The 23,466-nt window shown below is 40.5% G+C and overlaps 2 protein-coding genes across 3 annotated transcripts; both read right to left on the bottom strand.

The window, feature by feature from the left end:
* Positions 1 to 680: 680 nt before the first annotated feature.
* Positions 681 to 11,295, bottom strand: m4a4a (Membrane-spanning 4-domains subfamily A member 4A). 2 transcript variants are annotated; one of them, XM_082969275.1, is made up of 14 exons: positions 11,163 to 11,295; positions 10,703 to 10,809; positions 10,439 to 10,549; positions 10,261 to 10,314; positions 9,986 to 10,147; positions 9,620 to 9,742; positions 9,157 to 9,174; positions 5,589 to 5,607; positions 5,261 to 5,367; positions 5,011 to 5,121; positions 4,835 to 4,888; positions 4,576 to 4,731; positions 1,349 to 1,471; positions 681 to 954 (listed from the first exon to the last, which is right to left on the bottom strand). In XM_082969275.1, the coding sequence occupies exons 1-14, from the start codon at positions 11,167 to 11,169 to the stop codon at positions 916 to 918; spliced, it is 1,191 nt and encodes a 396-aa protein (XP_082825401.1). In that variant the 5' UTR covers positions 11,170 to 11,295; the 3' UTR covers positions 681 to 915.
* A 2,590-nt stretch (positions 11,296 to 13,885) lies between these two features.
* Positions 13,886 to 16,660, bottom strand: LOC123730769 (membrane-spanning 4-domains subfamily A member 4A). Its single transcript, XM_045708598.1, has 7 exons — positions 16,508 to 16,660; positions 16,048 to 16,154; positions 15,784 to 15,894; positions 15,606 to 15,659; positions 15,331 to 15,492; positions 14,965 to 15,087; positions 13,886 to 14,519 (listed from the first exon to the last, which is right to left on the bottom strand). Exons 1-7 carry the CDS (start codon positions 16,512 to 16,514, stop codon positions 14,481 to 14,483), a joined length of 603 nt encoding a protein of 200 aa, XP_045564554.1. The 5' UTR covers positions 16,515 to 16,660; the 3' UTR covers positions 13,886 to 14,480.
* Between the last annotated feature and the right edge of the window lie 6,806 nt (positions 16,661 to 23,466).

Here is a 23,466-nt window from a genome sequence, read left to right on the forward strand (position 1 = left end):
CTTTGTCACTGTACATGCATATTGAAATAATGGGAAGGATATTGAATGGGGTTCTTTACATTGTGATATCATATGATATGGTCATTGGTAAAAACTTTTATCTAAAGTGACTTATATTACAATTGCCAGTGATACTTACATTCAGTATGTGGCCCATGTGGGAATCAACTCCAACCCCCTAGTGTTGCCAGAACCATGCTCTAACCCACATAGCCTGTTCAAACCCCCTATGGATATCCTTTATTTATAACATGTAAGCCATTTAGAAACCCTCCATAGATCATAATGTAGGGGTTCTGTTGTGTAAATTCTTACACAGGGACACTCTAAGTCAATTATAAATGAATCATTCTTTATTGTCAGCAAGCTGGAGAGGTCACAGTCAAACTTAGATGCATAAAGTACCGGTCTGAAGTGAGCTCTAACGGGCAGTCCCATTAGTTCCCTTATATACTGAAAAGTTAGATTTGCATGAATTAGCTTACCTCACAAGGCTTCTTCTCTCTAAGCTGAGACCTTGAAATTGAGATATCCCTTTCCCTAAACAAGGATCTCGGTGTACTGCCAAATTGCAGATACTGATAGTGAGGATTCCTTTAATCAGTCACTTGCATGAACGCAGAAATTTGTTTATAGAAAAGCACAAACATAGAACACAGAAATTGGTAAATAGAAAAGCACCAACAAAATGTTTTCCATCACAGTTCTACCAACCTGCTAGGACCTCTAATAAAATATAACTCACATTAGGCTACATCATGCCAAGCAGTTTTTTATATAAAAAAAGAATCCATCGGTCTGACATACGTGTAGGCATATAGGCCTACAATATGTCAGTTGATGGAAGAATGTTTTTGCTGGTTGATTAAGGGGTTGGATCTCTTGTCTTGATAGGTCCTCACATGGTATCTCTCCTCATTGCTGAGCAGGAGGGACTTGGACTGTGATCACCGGCTAGAAGAGAGAACTCACACACTCAATTAAGACGTTATAACAGTCATGTTATAACAACATTCCATTACTGATGATAATGCAGATTGTCTGGTCAAATACAATATTTGAATGATGAGAACAGGACACTCAGCCCATTCTAGACACACCACAGGCATAGTATCCAACCAAACTTTGCATTTCAAGGTGATGTCTGTTGTAGGCAGGGATGGACTGCATGAAATTGGACCACTTTTTCCCCTTGTTGTCCTCATCATTAGCCAAATCATGATAATTCTGCACTAAAACCCCAATTTAGACTGGCCCATTTTCTAATGGTCTCGTTCTGGCATTTGCCAGATCTAACTATGGACAGTTTTATTCTGATTCTAGAGGTTCCATTTCCACATTGACTCACCATTCGTGGTCCTGGGGAGCAGCAGTTGACCACCTTACAGCAGTAGGCAGCCAGCGTGATAGAGATAGCGATGAGAGCAGTTTGAATCAGGATCAACTCAGCAAAGTAATGTGTAGCAGAATTCTGTGGGCAAGAATTGGAGCATTGTGTACTTTCTTTTATGTTTTTTTTCCCATTGTACGACATACACTACATGACCAAAAGTATGTGGATACCTGCTCGTCGAACATCTCATTCCAAAATCATAGGCATTAATATGGAGTTGGTCACCCTTTGCTGCTATACCAGCCTCCACTCTTCTGGGAAGGCTTTCAACTAGTAGTTTGAACATTGCTGCGGGGACTTGCGTCCATTCAACCACAAGAGCATTAGTGAGGTCGGGCACTGATGTTAGGAGCTTAGGCCTGACTTGCAGTCGGCATTCCAATTCATCCCAAAGGAGTTCAATGGGGTTGAGGTCAGGGCTCTGTGCAGGCCAATCAAGTTCTTCCACACCGATCTCGACAAACCATTTCTGTATGGACCTTGCTTTGTGCATGGGGGCATTGTCATCCTGAAACAGAAAAGGGCTTTCCCCAAACTTATGCCACAAAGTTGGAAGAACAGATTCGTCTAGAATGTAATTGTATGCTGTAGTGTTAAATGTCCCTTCACTGGAACTAAGAGGCCTAGCCCAAACAATGAAAAACAGACCCATACCATTATTCCTCCTCCACTAAACATTATAGTTAACACTATGCATTGGGGCAGGTAGCGTTCTCCTGGCGTTCACCAAACCTAAATTTGTTCGTCGGACTGCCAGATGGTGAAGTGTGATTCATCACTCCAGAGAATGCGTTTCCAATGGTCCAGAGTCCAACGGCAGCGAGCTTTACACTACTCCAGCCGACGCTTGGCATTGTATGTCACGATCTTAGGCTTGTGTGCGGATGCTCGTCAGCACGATGAACAGTTCTCGTGCTGACGTTGATTCCAGAGGCAGTTTGTAACTCTGCAGTGAGTGTTGCAACTGTGGACAGACGATTTTTTTACCCACTATGTGCTTCAGCACTTGGCGGCCCCATTCTGTGAGCTTGTGTGGCCTACCACTTTGCGGCTGAGCCTTTGTTACCCCTAGATATTTCCACTTCAAATTAACATCACTTACCGTTGACGGGGCAGAAATTAGACAAACTGACTTCGAAAGTGGAATCCTACGATTCCTATGAATCCTATGACGATGCAATGTTGAAAGTCACTGAGCTCTTCAATAAGGCCATTCTACTGCTAATGTTTGTCTATGGAGATTGCATGGCTGTGTGCTCGATTTTATACAGCTGTCAGCAAAGGGTGTGGCCGAAATAGCCGAATCCACCAATTTGAAGGGGTGTCCACATACTGTACATTTATATGTATTGTGTATTTGCCTCTACACATCCAATAAGTCATATTTGCATGTAGCATTTCATAGGTCATTCTCAATCTCAGCCCACTTGAACATCTAATATGAGCATCACTTTAGCATTTACAGTGCATTCGGAAAGTATTCAGGCCCCTTGACTTTTTCCACATTTTGTTACGTTGCAGCCTTATTCTAAAATTGATTAAATAAATGTTTTCCCTCATTAATCTACACATAATAGCCCATAATGGAAAAACAAAACAGGTTTTTAGAAATAAAAAAATTAAAATAGAAATACCCTATTTACATAAGTATTCAGACCCTTTTGTATGAGACTCAAAATTGAGCTCAGGCGCATCCTGTTTCCATTGATCATCCTTGAGATGTTTCTACAACTTGATTAGAGTGCATCTGTGGTAAATTCAATTGATTGGACATGATTTGGAAAGGCACACACTTTCTAAATCATATATAAGGTCCCAAAGTTTACAGTTCATGTCAGAGCAAAAACCAAGCCATGTGGGCGAATGAATACCCTGCCCCAGATCTGTGCTATGTGGACAATGGCACAGATCTAGGGCAGGGTACCAAAACATTTCTGCAGCATCGAAGGTCCCCAAGAACACAGTGGCCTCCATTCTTAAATGGAATAAGTTTGGAACCACCAAGGCTTTTCCTTGAGCTGGCCACCCGGCTAAACTGAGCAATCGGGGAGAAGGTCCTTGGTCAGGGAGGCAACCAAGAACCTGATGGTCACTCTGATAGAGCTCCAGAGTTCCTCTGAGAAGATGGAACAACCTTCCAGAAGGACAACTATCTTTGCATCACACCAACAATCAGGTCTTTATGGTGGCCAGACAGAAGCCACTCCTAAGTAAAAGGCACATGACAGCCCGCTTGGAGTTTGCCAAAAGGCACCAAAAGGACACAGACCATGAGAAACAAGATTCTCAGGTCTGATGAAATCAAGATTTAACTTTTTGGCCTGAATGCCAAGCTTCATGTCTAGAGAAATGCTTGCACCATCCCTACGGGGAAGCATGGTTGTGGCAGTGACTGTTATTCAGTGGCATGGACTGGGAGGCTAGTCAGGTTTGAGGGATAGATGTATGGATTAATGTACAGGGAGATCCTTGATTTAAAAAAAACCTGCTCCAGAGAGCTCAGAACCTCAAACTGGGGCAAAGGTTCACCTTCCAACAGGACAATGACATTTACATTTACATTTAAGTCATTTAGCAGACGCTCTTATCCAGAGCGACTTACAAATTGGTGGATTCACCTTATGACCCTACGCACACAGCCAAGATAACGCAGAAGTGACTTTGAGACAAGTCTCTGAATGTCATTGAGTGGCCCAGCCAGAGGTCGGATTTGAACCCGATTGAACATCTCTTAGGAGACCTGAAAATAGCTGTGCAGCGACTGTCCCTATCCAACCTGACAGAGCTTGAGAGGATCTGCAGAGAAGAAGGTGCGAAACTCCCCAAATACAGGTGTGCCAAGCTTGTAGCGTCTTACCCAAGAAGATTTAAGGCTGTAATCACTGCCAAAGGTGCTTCAACAAAGTACTGAGTAAAGGGTCTGAATACTTATGTAAAAGTGACATTTCTGTTTTACATTTTTTATACATTTGCAAGAAAATTATAAAAGCCTGTTTTTGCTTTGTCATTATGGGGTATTGTGTGCCGATTTGATTAGGGGGGAAATAACAATTTAATCAATTTTAGAAAAAGGCTGTAATGTAACAAAACATGGAAATGTCAAGGGGTCTGAATACTTTCTGAATGCACTGTACATTGAACTATAACCAACACATACTGATATACTGTCTGTAAATACTCACATGAAATAAAACACAAGTCTTGTCGTAATCAGTGAGATTCACATCACTGTATTTCCAACAGACATAACTGGGTGCTTCCATTCTTGCCACAGAGACGATCAAGTTGAACACTGATGCTACGCAGGCCACTACCTGCATCCCCAGACAGGCCTTCAGCTGAGACAGAAGGAGAAGAGGAGAAGGGAAGAAATACCACTGGTACCGTACGTCTCACTTTTTTTTTTAAAGAACTTGTACACTTACAAATTGCAAAACTTACAGTGGGAAGATGGAGATTCTGTGCAGCTATGGCCAAACTACCAGCTATGATCACCTGTAGAAAGTACAACAGTAAGAGACATGTCAACCTCAGACTCAACACTCAACTCTTTAAATTGCTTGTCTTTTAAGATCAATCAAGTAAGTGGAGGGGAAACATGTATGGTGGGTACTCACAAATATTGATCCAATGATTTGTGGTGGGTCTAGAACCACCATGCTCATGCTGTTGGTGAGAATGACAATGACAGAACTGATATAGAACACACTGAGGGCAATCTGAGTCACCTGAGGGGGGAGGAGAGAGGGGTGAAGTAAAATGAACTACAGATAATTATGAATAATATTTCATAGATTATAAAACATTATAGTGACATTTGATTGGATTGCCAGACCACACTTCATTTATTTGCTCAGGATGTTTTACCCCCAATGCTTTGGGTTGAGACTCCAGGTACTTCTGCTTTTGGTGAGGATTCCTCTGAAATGTCACTGCGACAAGTGGACCCTCTACGCCAGGAACAGCCTCTTCATCTGAAAAGAGCATTTGTGTAAACTGTCTAGCAATAGACTGCTGAACCTACTGCAATACAACCCGATTTAAATGTTTTTTGGGAGCAGCATATTGAGACGATTTCTGTTCACATGCAAATGTTCCGGTATGAGACTGTTTTCATTTTTAAAGCAAACACGCAGATCAGAGTCCAGATTGTTTTGTTTTTACTAACCATGCAATGCAATGATATTTGTTTTACCTGCCATAACTGCTGGATGTTATTAAGATCTCTGAAATCTTCAATAATCTTTAAAGAAGTATACTTTTGACTTCCTTAATTAACAAAATTCTGAGAAAATCCACCAACACCCCTAAACTCTTTGTGTGCCCCGTTATTTTGTATGCAATCCCGCCCCCTTGTTGTCAGAGGAATTTGACCCCTCTCTAGGCCCACACACTCCTCCCCTTAACTGTTAGATTTCCTCAGTGCAGGACAGGAAATTCCAGCTGATGACTTTTACTGGCAAATTATTGTAGACTACGTCTATGTTCGAAATTATACCTTAAGTAGTGCACTATATAGGGGAAAGGGTGCCAAGTAATGTTGTATTTAGGGTAGGGTGCCATTTGTGACACAGTCTGTCTTTAGATTATCCATCTAATGAGGCAGGTTGATAGGAGTCAGAGTCAGGTTGGTGTTGCCCTGTAGAACGTACTCATGAAGAACAGAGGACTGAAAAACTACAGTCAACTAATGGCCTAGATTCATTTTCCTCAACTCCATGATTATCCACAAACACATTATTTATCTGAGAGGAGACATTAAATAAGGGTCCTGTCATTTACTCTACAGCTGTAGACACACAAGCAGAGCAAAGTTTAAGAGAAGATCATTGCGATGGACTATGTTACTCTGGTGTGAAGCACAAAAGTCACTGGCTCTATAGTAGCAGTTAGGAGAATTAAAGTAGCAGGTTAGGAGAATTAACGTAGCAGGTTAGGAGAATTAACGTAGCAGGTTAGCAGTTTTAAAATATCAGTTTAGGAGAATTGATGTATCAGGTTAGGAGAATTGATGTATCAGGTTAGGAGAATTAAAGTAGCAGGTTAGGAGAATTAACGTAGCAGGTTAGCAGTTTTAAAATATCACTTTAGGAGAATTGATGTATCAGGTTAGGAGAATTAACATAGCAGGTTAGGAGAATTAACGTAGCAGGTTAGCAGTTTTAAAATATCAGTTTAGGAGAATTGATGTATCAGGTTAGGAGAATTGATGTATCAGGTTTGGAGAATTAACGTAGCAGGTTAGGATAATTAACGTAGCAGGTTAGCAGTTTTAAAATATCAGTTTAGGAGAATTGATGTATCAGGTTAGGAGAATTAAAGTAGCAGGTTAGGAGAATTAACGTAGCAGGTTAGCAGTTTTAAAATATCAGTTTAGGAGAATTGATGTATCAGGTTAGGAGAATTAGGTTAAGGTTTGGAAAAGGGTTAGGCTTCGCTAAAATGCTGTACTCTCGCCACAACTGTAGAAGCCATCAGTTCTGAGAAACCATCAGTGTCACCACACCTGGAGCTGCTTGTGGATTTGACAGGTCTAAAACGCTTCCTCCTCTGACACCGTCAAAACACCAGAATCTGAATTAATCGAGCCCTCAATCGTGCAATCACCCGAGCCACGGCCTGTTCACCCCGCTATCATCCAGAAGGCGAGGTCAGTACAGGTGCATCACAGGTGCTGCTATCTCATGGCCATCAGACTGTTAAATAGCCATCACTAGCCGGCTACCACCCGGTTACCCCCTGGTTACTCAACCCTCTATCTTAGAGGCTGCTGCCCTATATACATAGACATGGCAACACAGGCCAATTTAATAATGGAACACTAGTCACTTTGATAGTGTTTACATACTGCTTTACTCATCTCATATGTATATAGTGTATTCTATTCTACTGTATTTTAGTCAATGCCACTCTGACATTGTTCGTCCGAATATTTATTTATTTATTCATTCTATTAATTTACTTTTAGAGTTGTGTATTGTCGTGAATTGTTAGATACTATTGCAATGTTGGAGCTAAGAACACAAGCATTTCGCTACACCCGCAATAACGTCTGCTAAATATGTGTATGTGATTAATACAATTTGATTTGAGGTAATCTGATATTCATTATGATCTAAAAGGTTAAACTGATCCTAGATCATTGGTCCTACTCTGAGTAGCTTCATGAATGTGGGCCCATGGTTCATGTTGTGCTCTCACTGCAGTCAGGTCACGCGTGATACAAGTCAGTATTCGACATCCTTCTACGTCTAAGGACATTGGGAGATGACATGGAAACCGGCCATTAGGGGCAACAGTGAGCGCTGTTACATTCAAGTAGGTTTCGGTTTTGCAAGGGGATGGTGTATGGGCATAACAATCTGCCTGTGATTACATAGGTTGCATGTTCAAATCCAGCGATTGAACGTTTTATTTAGTTTTAAGCCTATCCCAAACCTTACACCTTACCTTAACCATTCAGAGTTAATGCCTAACCTAAAGATTTGAGAGTTCATTCCGAAACTTAACTTTAAACACTTTGAAATTTGACATTTTCAACAACTTCGAAATTTGATGTTTGTGAAATATGGACGAATGTCCAATTCTGATGTGATTCTGTGAGAGCTAGTTGCTCAATGAATAGAAACAATAGGATAACGTTCATGTTCCAGCCACTCCTACTTTTTCACTGTACATGCACATTGAAATAATGGGAATGATATTGAATTGTGTTCTTACATTGTGATACCATACGAAAATGATATGGTCATTGGTAAAAACGTATATCGAAAATCACTTATATTACAATTGCCAGTGATACATACATTCAGTATGTGGCCCATGTGTGAATCAACTCCAACCCCCTAGTGTTGACAGCACCATGCTCTAACCCACACAGTTGTCTAGCCGGTTGTAAACCTATGGATATACTTTATTGGTGAATTGAAAGCCATTTACAAACCCTCCATAGATCATATATAAGGGTTCTACCAACCTGCCATTTATTGTTTTTTGTTGTTGTTGTTTTTTACAACTTTTTAACAATTGGTTGTGGAGATATTGACCAAAAGAAGGAGGACCCAGGAAATATAATAAGAACACTAGCAAAACAATAGGTGTTGCTGCACCTGCTAGGACCCCTAATAAAATGTAACTCACATTAGGGTACATCGTATCAAAGTTTTTAATTACAAAAAGAAATCCATCAGGTGACTTATACTGAGTGCACAAAACATTATGAACGCCTGTTTGTTCCATGACATGATCTGATCAGGTCAGTCCAGGTGAAAGTTATGATGCCTTATTGATGTCACTTGTTAAATCCCTTTCAGTCAGTGTAGATGAAGGGGAGGAGACAGGTTCAAGAATAATTTTTAAGCCTTGAGACAATTGAGATGTGGATTGTGTATGTGTACCATTAAGAGGGTGAATGGGCAAAACAAAAGATTTAAGTGCCTTTGAACGGAGTATGGTAGTAGGTGCCATGCGCACCGGTTTGTGTCAAGAACTGCAGCGCTACTGGGTATTTCACGTTAAATAGTTTCCTGTGTGTATCAAGAAGGGTCCACCATCCAAAGGACATCTAGCAAACTTGACACAACTGTGGGAAGCACAGTGTTCTTAATATTTTCTGCACTCAGTGTATGTATAGATATATAGGCCTACAATATTTTAGTTGATGGAAGTTTAAGACATGTTTTTGCTGGTTAGTGAGAGGGTCGGATCTCTTGTCTTGATTGGTCCTCAAACTGTATCTCTCCTCATTGCTGAGCAGGAGGGACTTGGACTGTGATCACCGGCTGGAAGATAGAACTCACACACTCAATTAAGAGTTTATAACCGTCATGTTATAACAACATTCAATCACTGATTATAATTCAGATGTTCTGTTCAGTATCTGGTCAAATGCAATATTTGAACGATGAGAACAGGCCACTACCCCATTCTAGACACACCACAGACATAGTATTGGTAGGCCTTCAACCAAACTTTGCATTTCAAGGTGATGTCTGTTGTAGGAAGGCAAGGACTGCATGGGACCAGAAATTGACCTAGTAATTTACAACTCACTAGACCATTTTCTTTCCCTTGTCGTTCCCATTATAAGCCAAATCATGATAATTCTGTGATAAAACCCCAATTTAGACTGTCCCACTGGCCAATGGATCCGTCTGGTATTTACCAGAACTGACCTCTGGCCAGTCCGTTTCTGATTTTAGAGGTTCCATTTCTACACTGACTCACCATTCGTTGTCCTGGGGAGCAGCAATTGATCACCTTGCAGCAGTAGGCAGCGAGCGTGACAGAGATAGCGATGAGAGCAGTATTTATCAGGACCAACTCAGCAAGGTAATGTCCAGTAGAAGCCTGTTGACAAGAATTGGAGCAATGTGTACTTTGTTTCATGTGTTTATTCCTATTGTATGACATATTTTCCTCTTTACGCATTTAACTTGTAATATTTGCATGTGACATTTGATAGGACATTCTTAATCTCAGCCCACTTTATCATCCAATATGATCATCCCTGTTTGAACATCCCCTTTTTCAATGTCGATTTACATTGAAGTATTTCAAACACATACTGACATATTGTCTGTACATACTCACAGTGATTGAATAGCAAGTATCGTTGTGATCAGTGCTGTTGATTTCAACGTATACCCAGCAGCCATTACCGTATCCGTGTCCAGCCAGGTCTGACACAGAGAAGATCAAGTTGATCACTGATGCTACACAGGCCACTACCTGCATCCCCAGACAGGCCTTCAGCTGAGACAGAGGGGGGAGAAGAGAGCAGCTGAGAGCAGAAGAAATGCCACTGATACAGTATATCTCACTTGTTTTGTCAAAGAACATCTACGCCTACAAATTGCATAACTTACAGTGGGAAGATGGAGATTCTGTGCAGCTATGGCCAAACTACCAGCTATGATCACCTGTAGAGAATACAACAGTAAAAGTCACATCATACTCATAGTCTCAACACTCAACTCTTTCATTTGCTTGTCTTTTAATATCAATCAAGTGAGTGCAGGGGGCACATGTGTGGTGGCCACTCACAAACACTGATCCAATGATTTGTATTAAATCTTCAACCACCATGCTCATGCTGTTGGTGAGAATGACAATGACAGAACTGATATAGAACACACTGAGGGCAATCTGAGTCACCTGAGGGGGGAGGAGAGAGGGGTGAAGTAAAATGAGCTACATATTAAATAACATTAAATAACATTTCATAGATCATAATACATTATAGTGACATTTAAATGGATTGCCAGACTACACAGACCACACTTCATTTATTTGCTCAGGATGATTTACCCCCAATGCTTTGGGTTCAGACTCCAGGTACTTCTGTTTTTTGTGAGGAGTTTTCTGAAATGTCACTGCGACAAGAGGACCCTCTGCAGCGGGCACGGCCTCTTCATCTGAAAAGAACATTTGAGTAAACAGTCTTGCAATAGACTGTTGAACCTACTGCAATACAATCCAATTTATCGAATAGATTGAAATGTTCTTTGGGAAGAGCATATTGTGCAGATTGCTGTTCACATGCAAAAGTTCTTAACTATGACATTTCCTCAGTGCAGGACAAGACATTTTAACTGATGGTTTTTACTGGCATATTGTTGTAGACTATGTCTGTGTTCAAAATGACACCCTAAGTATTGTCAGAGGAAGGCTCAAAAAAGATAGTGTTAGTTTTTAAAGCAAACATGCAGATCAGAGTCCAGATTGTTTTGTTTTTACTAACCATGCAATGCAATGATATTTGTTTTACCTGCCATAACTGTTGGATGTTATTAAGATCTCTGAAATCTTCGATAATCTTTAAAGAAGTATACTTTTGACTTGACGAAATTCAGAGCAAAACCACCAACGCCCCTAAACTCTTTGTGTGCCCCGTTATTTTGTATGCAATCCCGCCCCCTTGTTGTCAGAGCAATTTGACCCGTCTCTAGGCCCACACACTCCTCCCCTTAACTGTTAGATTTCCTCAGTGCAGGACAGGAAATTCCAGCTGATTTTACTGGCAAATTGTTGTAGACTATGTCTATGTTCAAAATTATACCTTAAGTAGTGCACTATATAGAGAAAAGGGTGCTATTTCAGGTGAAGATGGCACCCCAAGTAATATTGTATTTAGGGTAGGGTGCCATTTGTGACACAGTCTGTCTTTAGATTATCCATCTAATGAGGCAGGTTGATAGGAGTCAGAGTCAGGTTGGTGTTGCCCTGTAGAACGTACTCATGAAGAACAGAGGACTGAAAACCTACAGTCAACTAATGGCCTAGATTCATTTTCCTCAACTCCATGATTATCCACAAACACATTATTTATCTGAGAGGAGACATTAAATAAGGGTCCTGTCATTTACTCTACAGCTGTAGACACACAAGCAGAGCAAAGTTTAAGAGAAGATCATTGCGCTGGGACTATGTTACTCTGGTGTGAAGGACAAAAGTCAATGGCTCTATAGTAGCAGTTAGGAGAATTAAAGTAGCAGGTTAGGAGAATTAACGTAGCAGGTTAGGAGAATTAACGTAGCAGGTTAGCAGTTTTAAAATATCACTTTAGGAGAATTGATGTATCAGGTTAGGAGAATTAAAGTAGCAGGTTAGGAGAATTAACGTAGCAGGTTAGGAGAATTAACGTAGCAGGTTAGGAAATTTAACGTAGCAGGTTAGGAGAATTAACGTAGCAGGTTAGCAGTTTTAAAATATCAGTTTAGGAGAATTGATGTATCAGGTTAGGAGAATTAGGTTAAAGGTTTGGAAAAGGGTTAGGCTTCGCTAAAATGCTGTACTCTCGCCACAACTGTAGAAGCCATCAGTTCTGAGAAACCATCAGTGTCACCACACCTGGAGCTGCTTGTGGATTTGACAGGTCTAAAACGCTTCCTCCTCTGACACCGTCAAAACACCAGAATCTGAATTAATCGAGCCCTCAATCGTGCAATCACCCGAGCCACGGCCTGTTCACCCCGCTATCATCCAAAAGGCGAGGTCAGTACAGGTGCATCACAGGTGCTGCTATCTCATGGCCATCAGACTGTTAAATAGCCATCACTAGCCGGCTACCACCCGGTTACCCCCTGGTTACTCAACCCTCTATCTTAGAGGCTGCTGCCCTATATACATAGACATGGCAACACAGGCCAATTTAATAATGGAACACTAGTCACTTTGATAGTGTTTACATACTGCTTTACTCATCTCATATGTATATAGTGTATTCTATTCTACTGTATTTTAGTCAATGCCACTCTGACATTGTTCGTCCGAATATTTATTTATTTATTCATTCTATTAATTTACTTTTAGAGTTGTGTATTGTCGTGAATTGTTAGATACTATTGCAATGTTGGAGCTAAGAACACAAGCATTTCGCTACACCCGCAATAACGTCTGCTAAATATGTGTATGTGATTAATACAATTTGATTTGAGGTAATCTGATATTCATTATGATCTAAAAGGTTAAACTGATCCTAGATCATTGGTCCTACTCTGAGTAGCTTCATGAATGTGGGCCCATGGTTCATGTTGTGCTCTCACTGCAGTCAGGTCACCCGTGATACAAGTCAGTATTCGACATCCTTCTACGTCTAAGGACATTGGGAGATGACATGGAAACCGGCCATTAGGGGCAACAGTGAGCGCTGTTACATTCAAGTAGGTTTCGGTTTTGCAAGGGGATGGTGTATGGGCATAACAATCTGCCTGTGATTACATAGGTTGCATGTTCAAATCCAGCGATTGAACGTTTTATTTAGTTTTAAGCCTATCCCAAACCTTACACCTTACCTTAACCATTCAGAGTTAATGCCTAACCTAAAGATTTGAGAGTTCATTCCGAAACTTAACTTTAAACACTTTGAAATTTGACATTTTCACCAACTTCGAAATTTGATGTTTGTGAAATATGGACGAATGTCCAATTCTGATGTGATTCTGTGAGAGCTAGTTGCTCAATGAATAGAAACAATAGGATAACGTTCATGTTCCAGCCACTCCTACTTTTTCACTGTACATGCACATTGAAATAATGGGAATGATATTGAATTGTGTTCTTACATTGTGATACCATACGAAAATGATATGGTCATTGGTAAAAACGTATATCGAAAATCACTTATATTACAATTGCCAGTGATACATACATTCAGTATGTGGCCCATGTGTGAATCAACTCCAACCCCCTAGTGTTGACAGCACCATGCTCTAACCCACACAGTTGTCTAGCCGGTTGTAAACCTATGGATATACTTTATTGGTGAATTGAAAGCCATTTACAAACCCTCCATAGATCATATATAAGGGTTCTACCAACCTGCCATTTATTGTTTTTTGTTGTTGTTGTTTTTTACAACTTTTTAACAATTGGTTGTGGAGATATTGACCAAAAGAAGGAGGACCCAGGAAATATAATAAGAACACTAGCAAAACAATAGGTGTTGCTGCACCTGCTAGGACCCCTAATAAAATGTAACTCACATTAGGGTACATCGTATCAAAGTTTTTAATTACAAAAAGAAATCCATCAGGTGACTTATACTGAGTGCACAAAACATTATGAACGCCTGTTTGTTCCATGACATGATCTGATCAGGTCAGTCCAGGTGAAAGTTATGATGCCTTATTGATGTCACTTGTTAAATCCCTTTCAGTCAGTGTAGATGAAGGGGAGGAGACAGGTTCAAGAATAATTTTTAAGCCTTGAGACAATTGAGATGTGGATTGTGTATGTGTACCATTAAGAGGGTGAATGGGCAAAACAAAAGATTTAAGTGCCTTTGAATGGAGTATGGTAGTAGGTGCCATGCGCACCGGTTTGTGTCAAGAACTGCAGCGCTACTGGGTATTTCACGCTAAATAGTTTCCTTTGTGTAACAAGAAGGGTCCACCATCCAAAGGACATCCAGCCAACTTGACACAACTGTGGGAAGCACAGTGTTCTTAATATTTTCTGCACTCAGTGTATGTATAGATATATAGGCCTACAATATTTTAGTTGATGGAAGTTTAAGACATGTTTTTGCTGGTTAGTGAGAGGGTCGGATCTCTTGTCTTGATTGGTCCTCAAACTGTATCTCTCCTCATTGCTGAGCAGGAGGGACTTGGACTGTGATCACCGGCTGGAAGATAGAACTCACACACTCAATTAAGAGTTTATAACCGTCATGTTATAACAACATTCAATCACTGATTATAATTCAGATGTTCTGTTCAGTATCTGGTCAAATGCAATATTTGAACGATGAGAACAGGCCACTACCCCATTCTAGACACACCACAGACATAGTATTGGTAGGCCTTCAACCAAACTTTGCATTTCAAGGTGATGTCTGTTGTAGGAAGGCAAGGACTGCATGGGACCAGAAATTGACCTAGTAATTTACAACTCACTAGACCATTTTCTTTCCCTTGTCGTTCCCATTATAAGCCAAATCATGATAATTCTGTGATAAAACCCCAATTTAGACTGTCCCACTGGCCAATGGATCCGTCTGGTATTTACCAGAACTGACCTCTGGCCAGTCCGTTTCTGATTTTAGAGGTTCCATTTCTACACTGACTCACCATTCGTTGTCCTGGGGAGCAGCAATTGATCACCTTGCAGCAGTAGGCAGCGAGCGTGACAGAGATAGCGATGAGAGCAGTATTTATCAGGACCAACTCAGCAAGGTAATGTCCAGTAGAAGCCTGTTGACAAGAATTGGAGCAATGTGTACTTTGTTTCATGTGTTTATTCCTATTGTATGACATATTTTCCTCTTTACGCATTTAACTTGTAATATTTGCATGTGACATTTGATAGGACATTCTTAATCTCAGCCCACTTTATCATCCAATATGATCATCCCTGTTTGAACATCCCCTTTTTCAATGTCGATTTACATTGAAGTATTTCAAACACATACTGACATATTGTCTGTACATACTCACAGTGATTGAATAGCAAGTATCGTTGTGATCAGTGCTGTTGATTTCAACGTATACCCAGCAGCCATTACCGTATCCGTGTCCAGCCAGGTCTGACACAGAGAAGATCAAGTTGATCACTGATGCTACACAGGCCACTACCTGCATCCCCAGACAGGCCTTCAGCTGAGACAGAGGGGGGAGAAGAGAGCAGCTGAGAGCAGAAGAAATGCCACTGATAAAGTATATCTCACTTGTTTTGTCAAAGAACATCTACGCCTACAAATTGCATAACTTACAGTGGGAAGATGGAGATTCTGTGCAGCTATGGCCAAACTACCAGCTATGATCACCTGTAGAGAATACAACAGTAAAAGTCACATCATACTCATAGTCTCAACACTCAACTCTTTCATTTGCTTGTCTTTTAATATCAATCAAGTGAGTGCAGGGGGCACATGTGTGGTGGCCACTCACAAACACTGATCCAATGATTTGTATTAAATCTTCAACCACCATGCTCATGCTGTTGGTGAGAATGACAATGACAGAACTGATATAGAACACACTGAGGGCAATCTGAGTCACCTGAGGGGGGAGGAGAGAGGGGTGAAGTAAAATGAGCTACATATTAAATAACATTAAATAACATTTCATAGATCATAATACATTATAGTGACATTTAAATGGATTGCCAGACTACACAGACCACACTTCATTTATTTGCTCAGGATGATTTACCCCCAATGCTTTGGGTTCAGACTCCAGGTACTTCTGTTTTTTGTGAGGAGTTTTCTGAAATGTCACTGCGACAAGAGGACCCTCTGCAGCGGGCACGGCCTCTTCATCTGAAAAGAACATTTGAGTAAACAGTCTTGCAATAGACTGTTGAACCTACTGCAATACAATCCAATTTATCGAATAGATTGAAATGTTCTTTGGGAAGAGCATATTGTGCAGATTGCTGTTCACATGCAAAAGTTCTTAACTATGACATTTCCTCAGTGCAGGACAAGACATTTTAACTGATGGTTTTTACTGGCATATTGTTGTAGACTATGTCTGTGTTCAAAATGACACCCTAAGTATTGTCAGAGGAAGGCTCAAAAAAGATAGTGTTTGTTTTTAAAGCAAACATGCAGATCAGAGTCCAGATTGTCTTGCTTTTACTAACCATGCAATGCAATGATATTTGTTTTACCTGCCATAACTGTTGGATGTTATTAAGATCTCTGAAATCTTCGATAATCTTTCAAATAGTCTACTTTTGACTTCCTTGACGAAATTCAGAGCAAAACCACCAACGCCCCTAAACTCTTTGTGTGCCCCGTTATTTTGTATGCAATCCCGCCCCCTTGTTGTCAGAGGAATTTGACCCGTCTCTAGGCCCACACACTCCTCCCCTTAACTGTTAGATTTCCTCAGTGCAGGACAGGAAATTATAACTGATGTTTTTTACTGGCATATTGTTGTAGATTATGTCTATGTTCAAATTCACACCCTAAGTAGTGTCAGAGTGAGGCTCAAACAATTGTCAAAGACTCCAGTCACCCAAGTCATAGACTGCTGAACAATTAATCAAATGGCCATCTGGACTATCATCAGCATTGCAGTGGAAGTGAACTTTATGATGCTGCATGATCTCGCCCAGGGGTAGGAGGAAAATGGATTCTTCTGACAATAACTATTCATGATTGAGGAAGGTTTTTGCACATTAATGATTGATTTACAGGAATGAGGTCCAATGTTTGAATCATCAATTAAATCTATTCAGAAATCTATTGCTTAAAGCTATGCGGTTCACTACAAATCACTTATCAATCCATAATCATTTAGCAGTTGTGAGATGGATGCCTACTTTAAGTAATAATGAGAGTGTATCTAGTCACACTACATCAAGCTGCCCTCAAACATAAATAACTAATACACAATAATAAATGCAGTATCAACATTGTTCTGAAACATGTTGGCTGGAGTTATACTGTTATCTAATAACCAATACTGCTAGACTGTAATTACATAGCAGTTACATAGCAGTTATTATGGAAGTACAAAGTGATACCATGTTTCCTAATTTGTTTTAAAGTGAACAGTTTGTTGTATCTGCCTGAGATAGATTTGAAATAGACAGCAGATCTGCAATAATATCACACAATCTTCAGCGATAACACTCATACTATGATCTTATCACCAATATATACTTATTAGCTTCCGCTTTAAATTAGAAACAGCAATATATACAAACGTCATACGTTTAGGGAGGCGTGCCCAGGGAGAAGGAGAGCTGATCCTGGCTGAAGGTCATACTTTTGCCATACTTACGATTCAACTACCAAGCTGCCGTTACTGGAAGTTTGGTGTAAGTCACCTTCACTTCTCTAGTCTTCTCAAGGCAGGCCAACCTTTACATTTAATGGGAATCTTCTGGCCACTGAGAAACACTGGAAATTGATGGGTAAAACCTCACCCACCAATAACGAGATGCACCTGGGCACAATCAGTTAGGTGATGCATGTCACACCAATAAAACAGTCGACATGGGTATTCCGTCATGTTTAATTAGAGAATAATTTAAAAGTGATTTGTTTTATTACACATGTAGTCTTCATTACATTAAGCAATTTGTTTTCCAACATATTTAGAAAGAGGTTAAGCTACACATGACCAAGTCGCGTGACTACGTCGCTTAAAAGTGTCAGCTTAATGGCATATATTATCATATATTATTTGATAATCTTATATGTGGACTATAATATCTTTATAATATTGATACAGTCATGGGTCACGTACATTATTGTGTGTTTATAACCTACTGTATCTGACCTGTTAGTCATTTAAATATCTGATTAAATAGTGAAACAACATGCTGTGCTCGCCTTAGCTCTGTCACGGTAGAACTGTGTCCCGTGGCTCTGGAGCAAGAGTGCCCATTGTCTTGTACCACCGAATCTGTACAATAAACTGGAGATTCATGACAGTTTTTAGACATTTTTGTGAGCTATTTTGGAGGGCTGCACTGCTAAAAAGTGGAGGAGTGTAGTGAGCAGGTCAGAATGTAGGAGTGCAGAAGGTCAGTAAGGTATAAGGGCGCCAGTCCATTGAGTGCTTTGTAGGTGAGCATGAGTAGTTTGAAGGTGATGCTGTACTGTTCAAGTAAGCCAATAGCTCACAACACTTTCACCACCACAATATCCTCTGTTATAGTTGACATCAGTAAACAATATTGTCATTTCAGGTGACCTGACAACCCTCCATGGCAGACGGGGGAGTTTAGGTGAGATGGAGGGGAGGAAATTCCAGAAGATGGCTGAGGAGCTCAGGGAGTCAAGGGATAAAGGACAGATGACTGAAGACATTAGGGCAAGAAGAGTTGATGACCACATAAAGTCATTTAAAGCCCAGGTCAGAGTAGGATGGCAGCCTAACACTATATTTTAGCCCACAATTTTAAGCCACTAATTTGTAGTTTATAAGTGTTTCATCTGTAGTTTATTGGACCCTTATTAGGTATTACTTGAATTGTATTTCAGCAACCCTCCAGTCGTTTGAACCAGTGACCTTGCAGCTATTGGCTCTTACTTCAAAGCTGTTAATTAGTCCCTGATATGTGTGGGCTTAAATAAAATGTTACTGTTTCAGAACCTCACATAGGGTAAGATAACAATTGTTAGTTTTAGAATCTCATATAGTTTAAGATAAGAAGTATGAAAGAATAGAAGAGGTTAATGTAGGTTCAGAGATTACTAAAACAGAATGATTGAGTTACAGAAAATGTAATTAGTCATTTGTTTTCAGTATAAAAAGTGTACAATTTACTAGTTCTTATAAAATGTAATGTTTGGTTCCTCATGTAGTTTGATAAATGTTCTTCTTATTAAGTTGTCAGATTTTGAGGCTCTTGGGTGGAAGCTGTTGTCCTCATATTGAAGAAGAATGGAGAACAAAAATATGTGCAGCACTTGGCCACTAGTGGAGCGCAACAGTTTGTCATGCAAACTTGGTCTTTCCTTTGCAGGTAAAGTACAATTGAAAAACAGATTAAAAGCCAGACAAAGTGTTTGCTGTGTTTCTTGTTTTCCTTAGCATATTTACCATAAATACATACAATAATAGTAATAATAATAATAATAATTTGGTGGGTGATTATACTTGTCCTATATTATGTCAAGTGTCATTCTGCACCATGTAATTTTAATGTTCATAGGTGTAAACACAACTGGACCACAGGAGGGTCGGAGGAGCCGAACAGATCTAGTTTAGGCAGTTAAAGATGGCTTCAATTCTAAATGTAGTATGTTTATAGTGATTTCCTTTCTGACAATAGCAAATAGCAGATACATTTAGTCACATGAATAGATTACAGATACATTTAGTCACATCAATAGATTGCAGATACATTTAGTCACATGAATAGATTACAGATACATTTAGTCACATGAATAGATTACAGATACATTTAGTCACATGAATAGATTGCAGATACATTTAGTCACATGAAGATTGCAGATACATTTAGTCACATCAATAGATTACAGATACACTTAGTCACATCAATAGATTGCAGATACCTTTAGTCACATGAATAGATTGCAGATACATTTAGTCACATGAATAGATTGCAGATACATTTAGTCACATGAATAGATTGCAGATACATTTAGTCATATGAATAGCTTGCAGATACATTTACTCACATCAATAAATTGCAGATACATTTAGTCATATGAATAGCTTGCAGATACATTTACTCACATCAATAGATTACAGATACATTTAGTCACATGAATAGATTGCAGACGAAATGTAATTTTATTGTTTAGTGTTACCAGTAATTTAGTATGTAACATTTTATGTTTGATATCTACAGTATGTTATCCATGCCAAGCTCCCTGTGTCTTCCCTGTTAGATGAATGTGGTGGAAAAGGTTGTTTTCCCTACCGCTCTTTTGAGGTGGGGACCATTGTCATTAGATGTCTGGGGCTGGAGTTAACCATCAAGAGACCATCATCTTTTGGAAAGAGACAGCTGAAAGACATACTGGCAAAGGCAGGGGACTTCAAATTTGAAATTAATATGTGTAAATGAATTAAATCTTTGTCTCATTATATCTTGTTATTGTTAAATTTTCCAATGAAATTATTACTTGATATAATTGAATAGACATTGTAGGCCGGCCCCTGAAATGACTCTTTATTGTGTGAAAAAGTGTCACGACTTCCGCCGAAGTCGGGTCCTCTCCTTGTTTGGGCGGCGCTCGGCGGTCGCCGGTCTTCTAGCCATCAACGATCCACTTTTCATTTTCCATGTGGTTTGTCTTGTTTTTCCTCACACCTGGTTTCAATTCCCTCAATTACTTGTTGTGTATTTAACCCTCTGTTCCCCCCCATGTCTTTGTGTAGGATTGTTTATTGTAGTGCTTGTGCACGTTCCCCGTGAGCGCACGACGGGTTATTTTTGTGCCCATTTATCTTGTTGTTCTGGATGCCGTTGGTTTTGCTTGATAAATCTCCGGTTATTACCCAGTTCTGCTCTCCTGCGCCTGACTTCTCTGCCGACAATTACACACCCCGCTACAAAAAGATGTGAAGCGCTGCACAATAATAGATTTCTTTAGCTAGAAGTTGCTCTTTTGGTAGAGGTTAATGTCTTTCTCCCTCTCTGATTATGTGTAGAATAATGCCTTTTGCCTTGTTATTCAATATTCACCTTTGATATTAATCTTTCAGATCTTTCTTGATAGCCTATTAGTGTAACTTAACAATAGTCCTTTTGCACATTGCTCCAGTCCCTCCAGATGTGGCGAGGTCCAGCCGGGCCCCAGTGGACCTCCAGTCCCATCAAGATATTGCGAGGGCCAGCCAGGCCCCAGTGGACCTCCAGTGCCCCTCAGACATGGTGAGGAACAGTTTGGCCTCAGTGGACCTCCAGGGCCCCCCAGGCCCCTTGTTGCATCCTGGATCTACATTCTCCCCAATCATTTGATGGCCATTTTCAAAAGTCTGCCAAAATATGCTCCTGCAAACACATTGCAACTTGCGAAGACCCTAACGCAACAACAAAAACAGGGTTGTTGACATCAAAGTGTTCAGTTGAGACCAATCATATTTCAGCTACATTGAGGGGGCTGAGCTACAAAGTAGTAGTGCCTACCTGTTTGTGAATTCAGTGGAAAGGCTATGGGCCACTGCGATGATGTATAATTAGCAATTTCACTTTCTTTGTTTCATACCTTTGTGGTTTCTTCTGGGTATCCTACCTTGGAGACTTTTCTGGTGGGTCCACTTCTCTTCACTCCAAGGACATATATTTCCTCATCGTCCTTGTTGTCCTTTACGACATCTTTCAGCAGTTTATGTTTATTTTACCAAGCAAGTTGACTGAAAACACAAACTGTATTACAACATCAAACTGGGGACCATTTGCATGCATGGGAAGGTGAGGGGTAGAATGGGTCAAAATGAAGTGTACAAAAATCAAGATGTCTTCTCTTGTGTTTTTTGTGGGGTAGGGTCTGCCTGTCTTGCCTGGACCCCCCGGGTCCCCAGGTCCTGCAGTTGCTGGGTCAGCGGGACCCATAACTGACACTCTTGCCCACGCCATGCTGGTGTCAGATGTGAGTCCTAAAAATGTGGTTTTGTTTGTTTTAACGGTGGGAATTGAGTCACAAAAATATGTTGAAATGAAGTCCAGTATATTGAAATTCAATGCTTCCATATTATGAGGATAAGTTATCTACCTGCTGTTTTTGTGAGACAGAAAGAAGAATGGAAGTCAAATGAATTGTTTTGTTTATGTGTTATGCGTGTGATAGTATTTAACTGCATGGCAGTACATGTTAGTATTTAGTCAATTTCATAACTGGTGTCATAACTGGTGTCATGACGCTTTTTCAATTCTGCCCACAAATTTTCTATAGGCTTGAGGTCATGGCTTTGTGATGGCCACTCCAATACCTTGACTTTGTTGTCCTTAAGCCATTTTTCCACAACTTTGGAAGTATGCTTGGGGTCATTGTCCATTTGGAAGACCCATTTGCGACCAAGCTTCAACTTCCTGACTGATGTCTTGAGATGTTGCTTCAATATATCCACATAATTTTCCTCCCTCATGAAGCCATCTATTTTGTGAAGTGCACCACTCCCTCCTGCAGCAAAGCACCCCCACAACATGATGCTGCCACCCCCGTGCTTCACGGTTGGGATGGTGTTCTTCAGCTTGCAAGCATCCCCCTTTTTCCTCCAAACATAACGATGGTCATTATGGCCAAAGTTCTATATCAGTTTCATCAGACCAGAGGACATTTCTCCAAAAAGTACGATATTTGTCCCCATGTGCAATTGCAAACCGTAGTCTGGCTTTTTTATGGCGGTTTTGGAGCGGTGACTTCTTCCTTGCTGAGTGGCCTTTCAGGTTATGTTGATATAAGACTCATTTTACTGTGCATATAGATCATTTTGTACCTGTTTCCTCCAGAATCTTCACAAGGTCCTTTGCTGTTGTTCTGGGATTGATTCGCACTTTTCGCACCAGAGTGCGTTCATCTCTAGGAGACAGAACGCGTCTCCTTCCTGAGCGGTTGTCAGGGTGTGCGCTACTGGTGGAGAAGTCAGGTGCAGGAGAGCTGTTGTGAACAGGCGCACACTTTATTAGGCAGAGGCAATAAACCAAACAGACGCCACTGGGTCAAAACCTCTAGCCGAAGGTAAAAGTGCAAAGGCGCGAACCAGTCACAAAAAATGCCCAAAATGTATACAATTAACAGCCTTCGTGAAAACCATGGAATAACGGGAAAAACCCCAGCCTGGCGCGTACACATGAAACACATAACAAAACCAATTTCACACAAAGACATGTGGGGGAACAGGGAATAAATACATGCAGTGTGATTGGGGAATGTAAACCAGGTGTGCAGGGAACAAGACAAAACAAATGGAACAATGAAAAATGGAGCAGCGATGGCTAGAAAGCCGGTGACGTCGACCGCCGAACGCTGCCCCGATCAAGGAGAGGAGCCGACTTTGGTGGAAGTCGTGACAGCAGTATGACGGCTGCGTGGTCCCATGGTGTTTATACTTGCGTACTATTGTTTGTGCAGATGAACGCATTATCTTTAGGCATTTGGAAATTGCTCCCAAGGATGAACCAGACCTGTGGAGGTA

Source organism: Salmo salar, chromosome 26 (genome assembly GCF_965601325.2).
Source record: "Salmo salar chromosome 26, fSalSal1, whole genome shotgun sequence".
Taxonomy (NCBI): Eukaryota; Metazoa; Chordata; class Actinopteri; order Salmoniformes; family Salmonidae; genus Salmo; species Salmo salar.

What these genes read in the sequence shown, in the direction of transcription:
- m4a4a (XM_082969275.1), bottom strand. An exon ending in CTGAACCCAAAGCATTGGGG is followed by an intron (nt 10,550 to 10,702) that starts GTAAATCATCCT and finishes CTCCCCCCTCAG; the next exon opens with GTGACTCAGATTGCCCTCAG. An exon ending in ATACTTGCTATTCAATCACT is followed by an intron (nt 9,743 to 9,985) that starts GTGAGTATGTAC and finishes TCTTGTCAACAG; the next exon opens with GCTTCTACTGGACATTACCT.
- LOC123730769 (XM_045708598.1), bottom strand. An exon ending in AGAATCTCCATCTTCCCACT is followed by an intron (nt 15,493 to 15,605) that starts GTAAGTTATGCA and finishes CCTCTGTCTCAG; the next exon opens with CTGAAGGCCTGTCTGGGGAT. An exon ending in ATACTTGCTATTCAATCACT is followed by an intron (nt 15,088 to 15,330) that starts GTGAGTATGTAC and finishes TCTTGTCAACAG; the next exon opens with GCTTCTACTGGACATTACCT.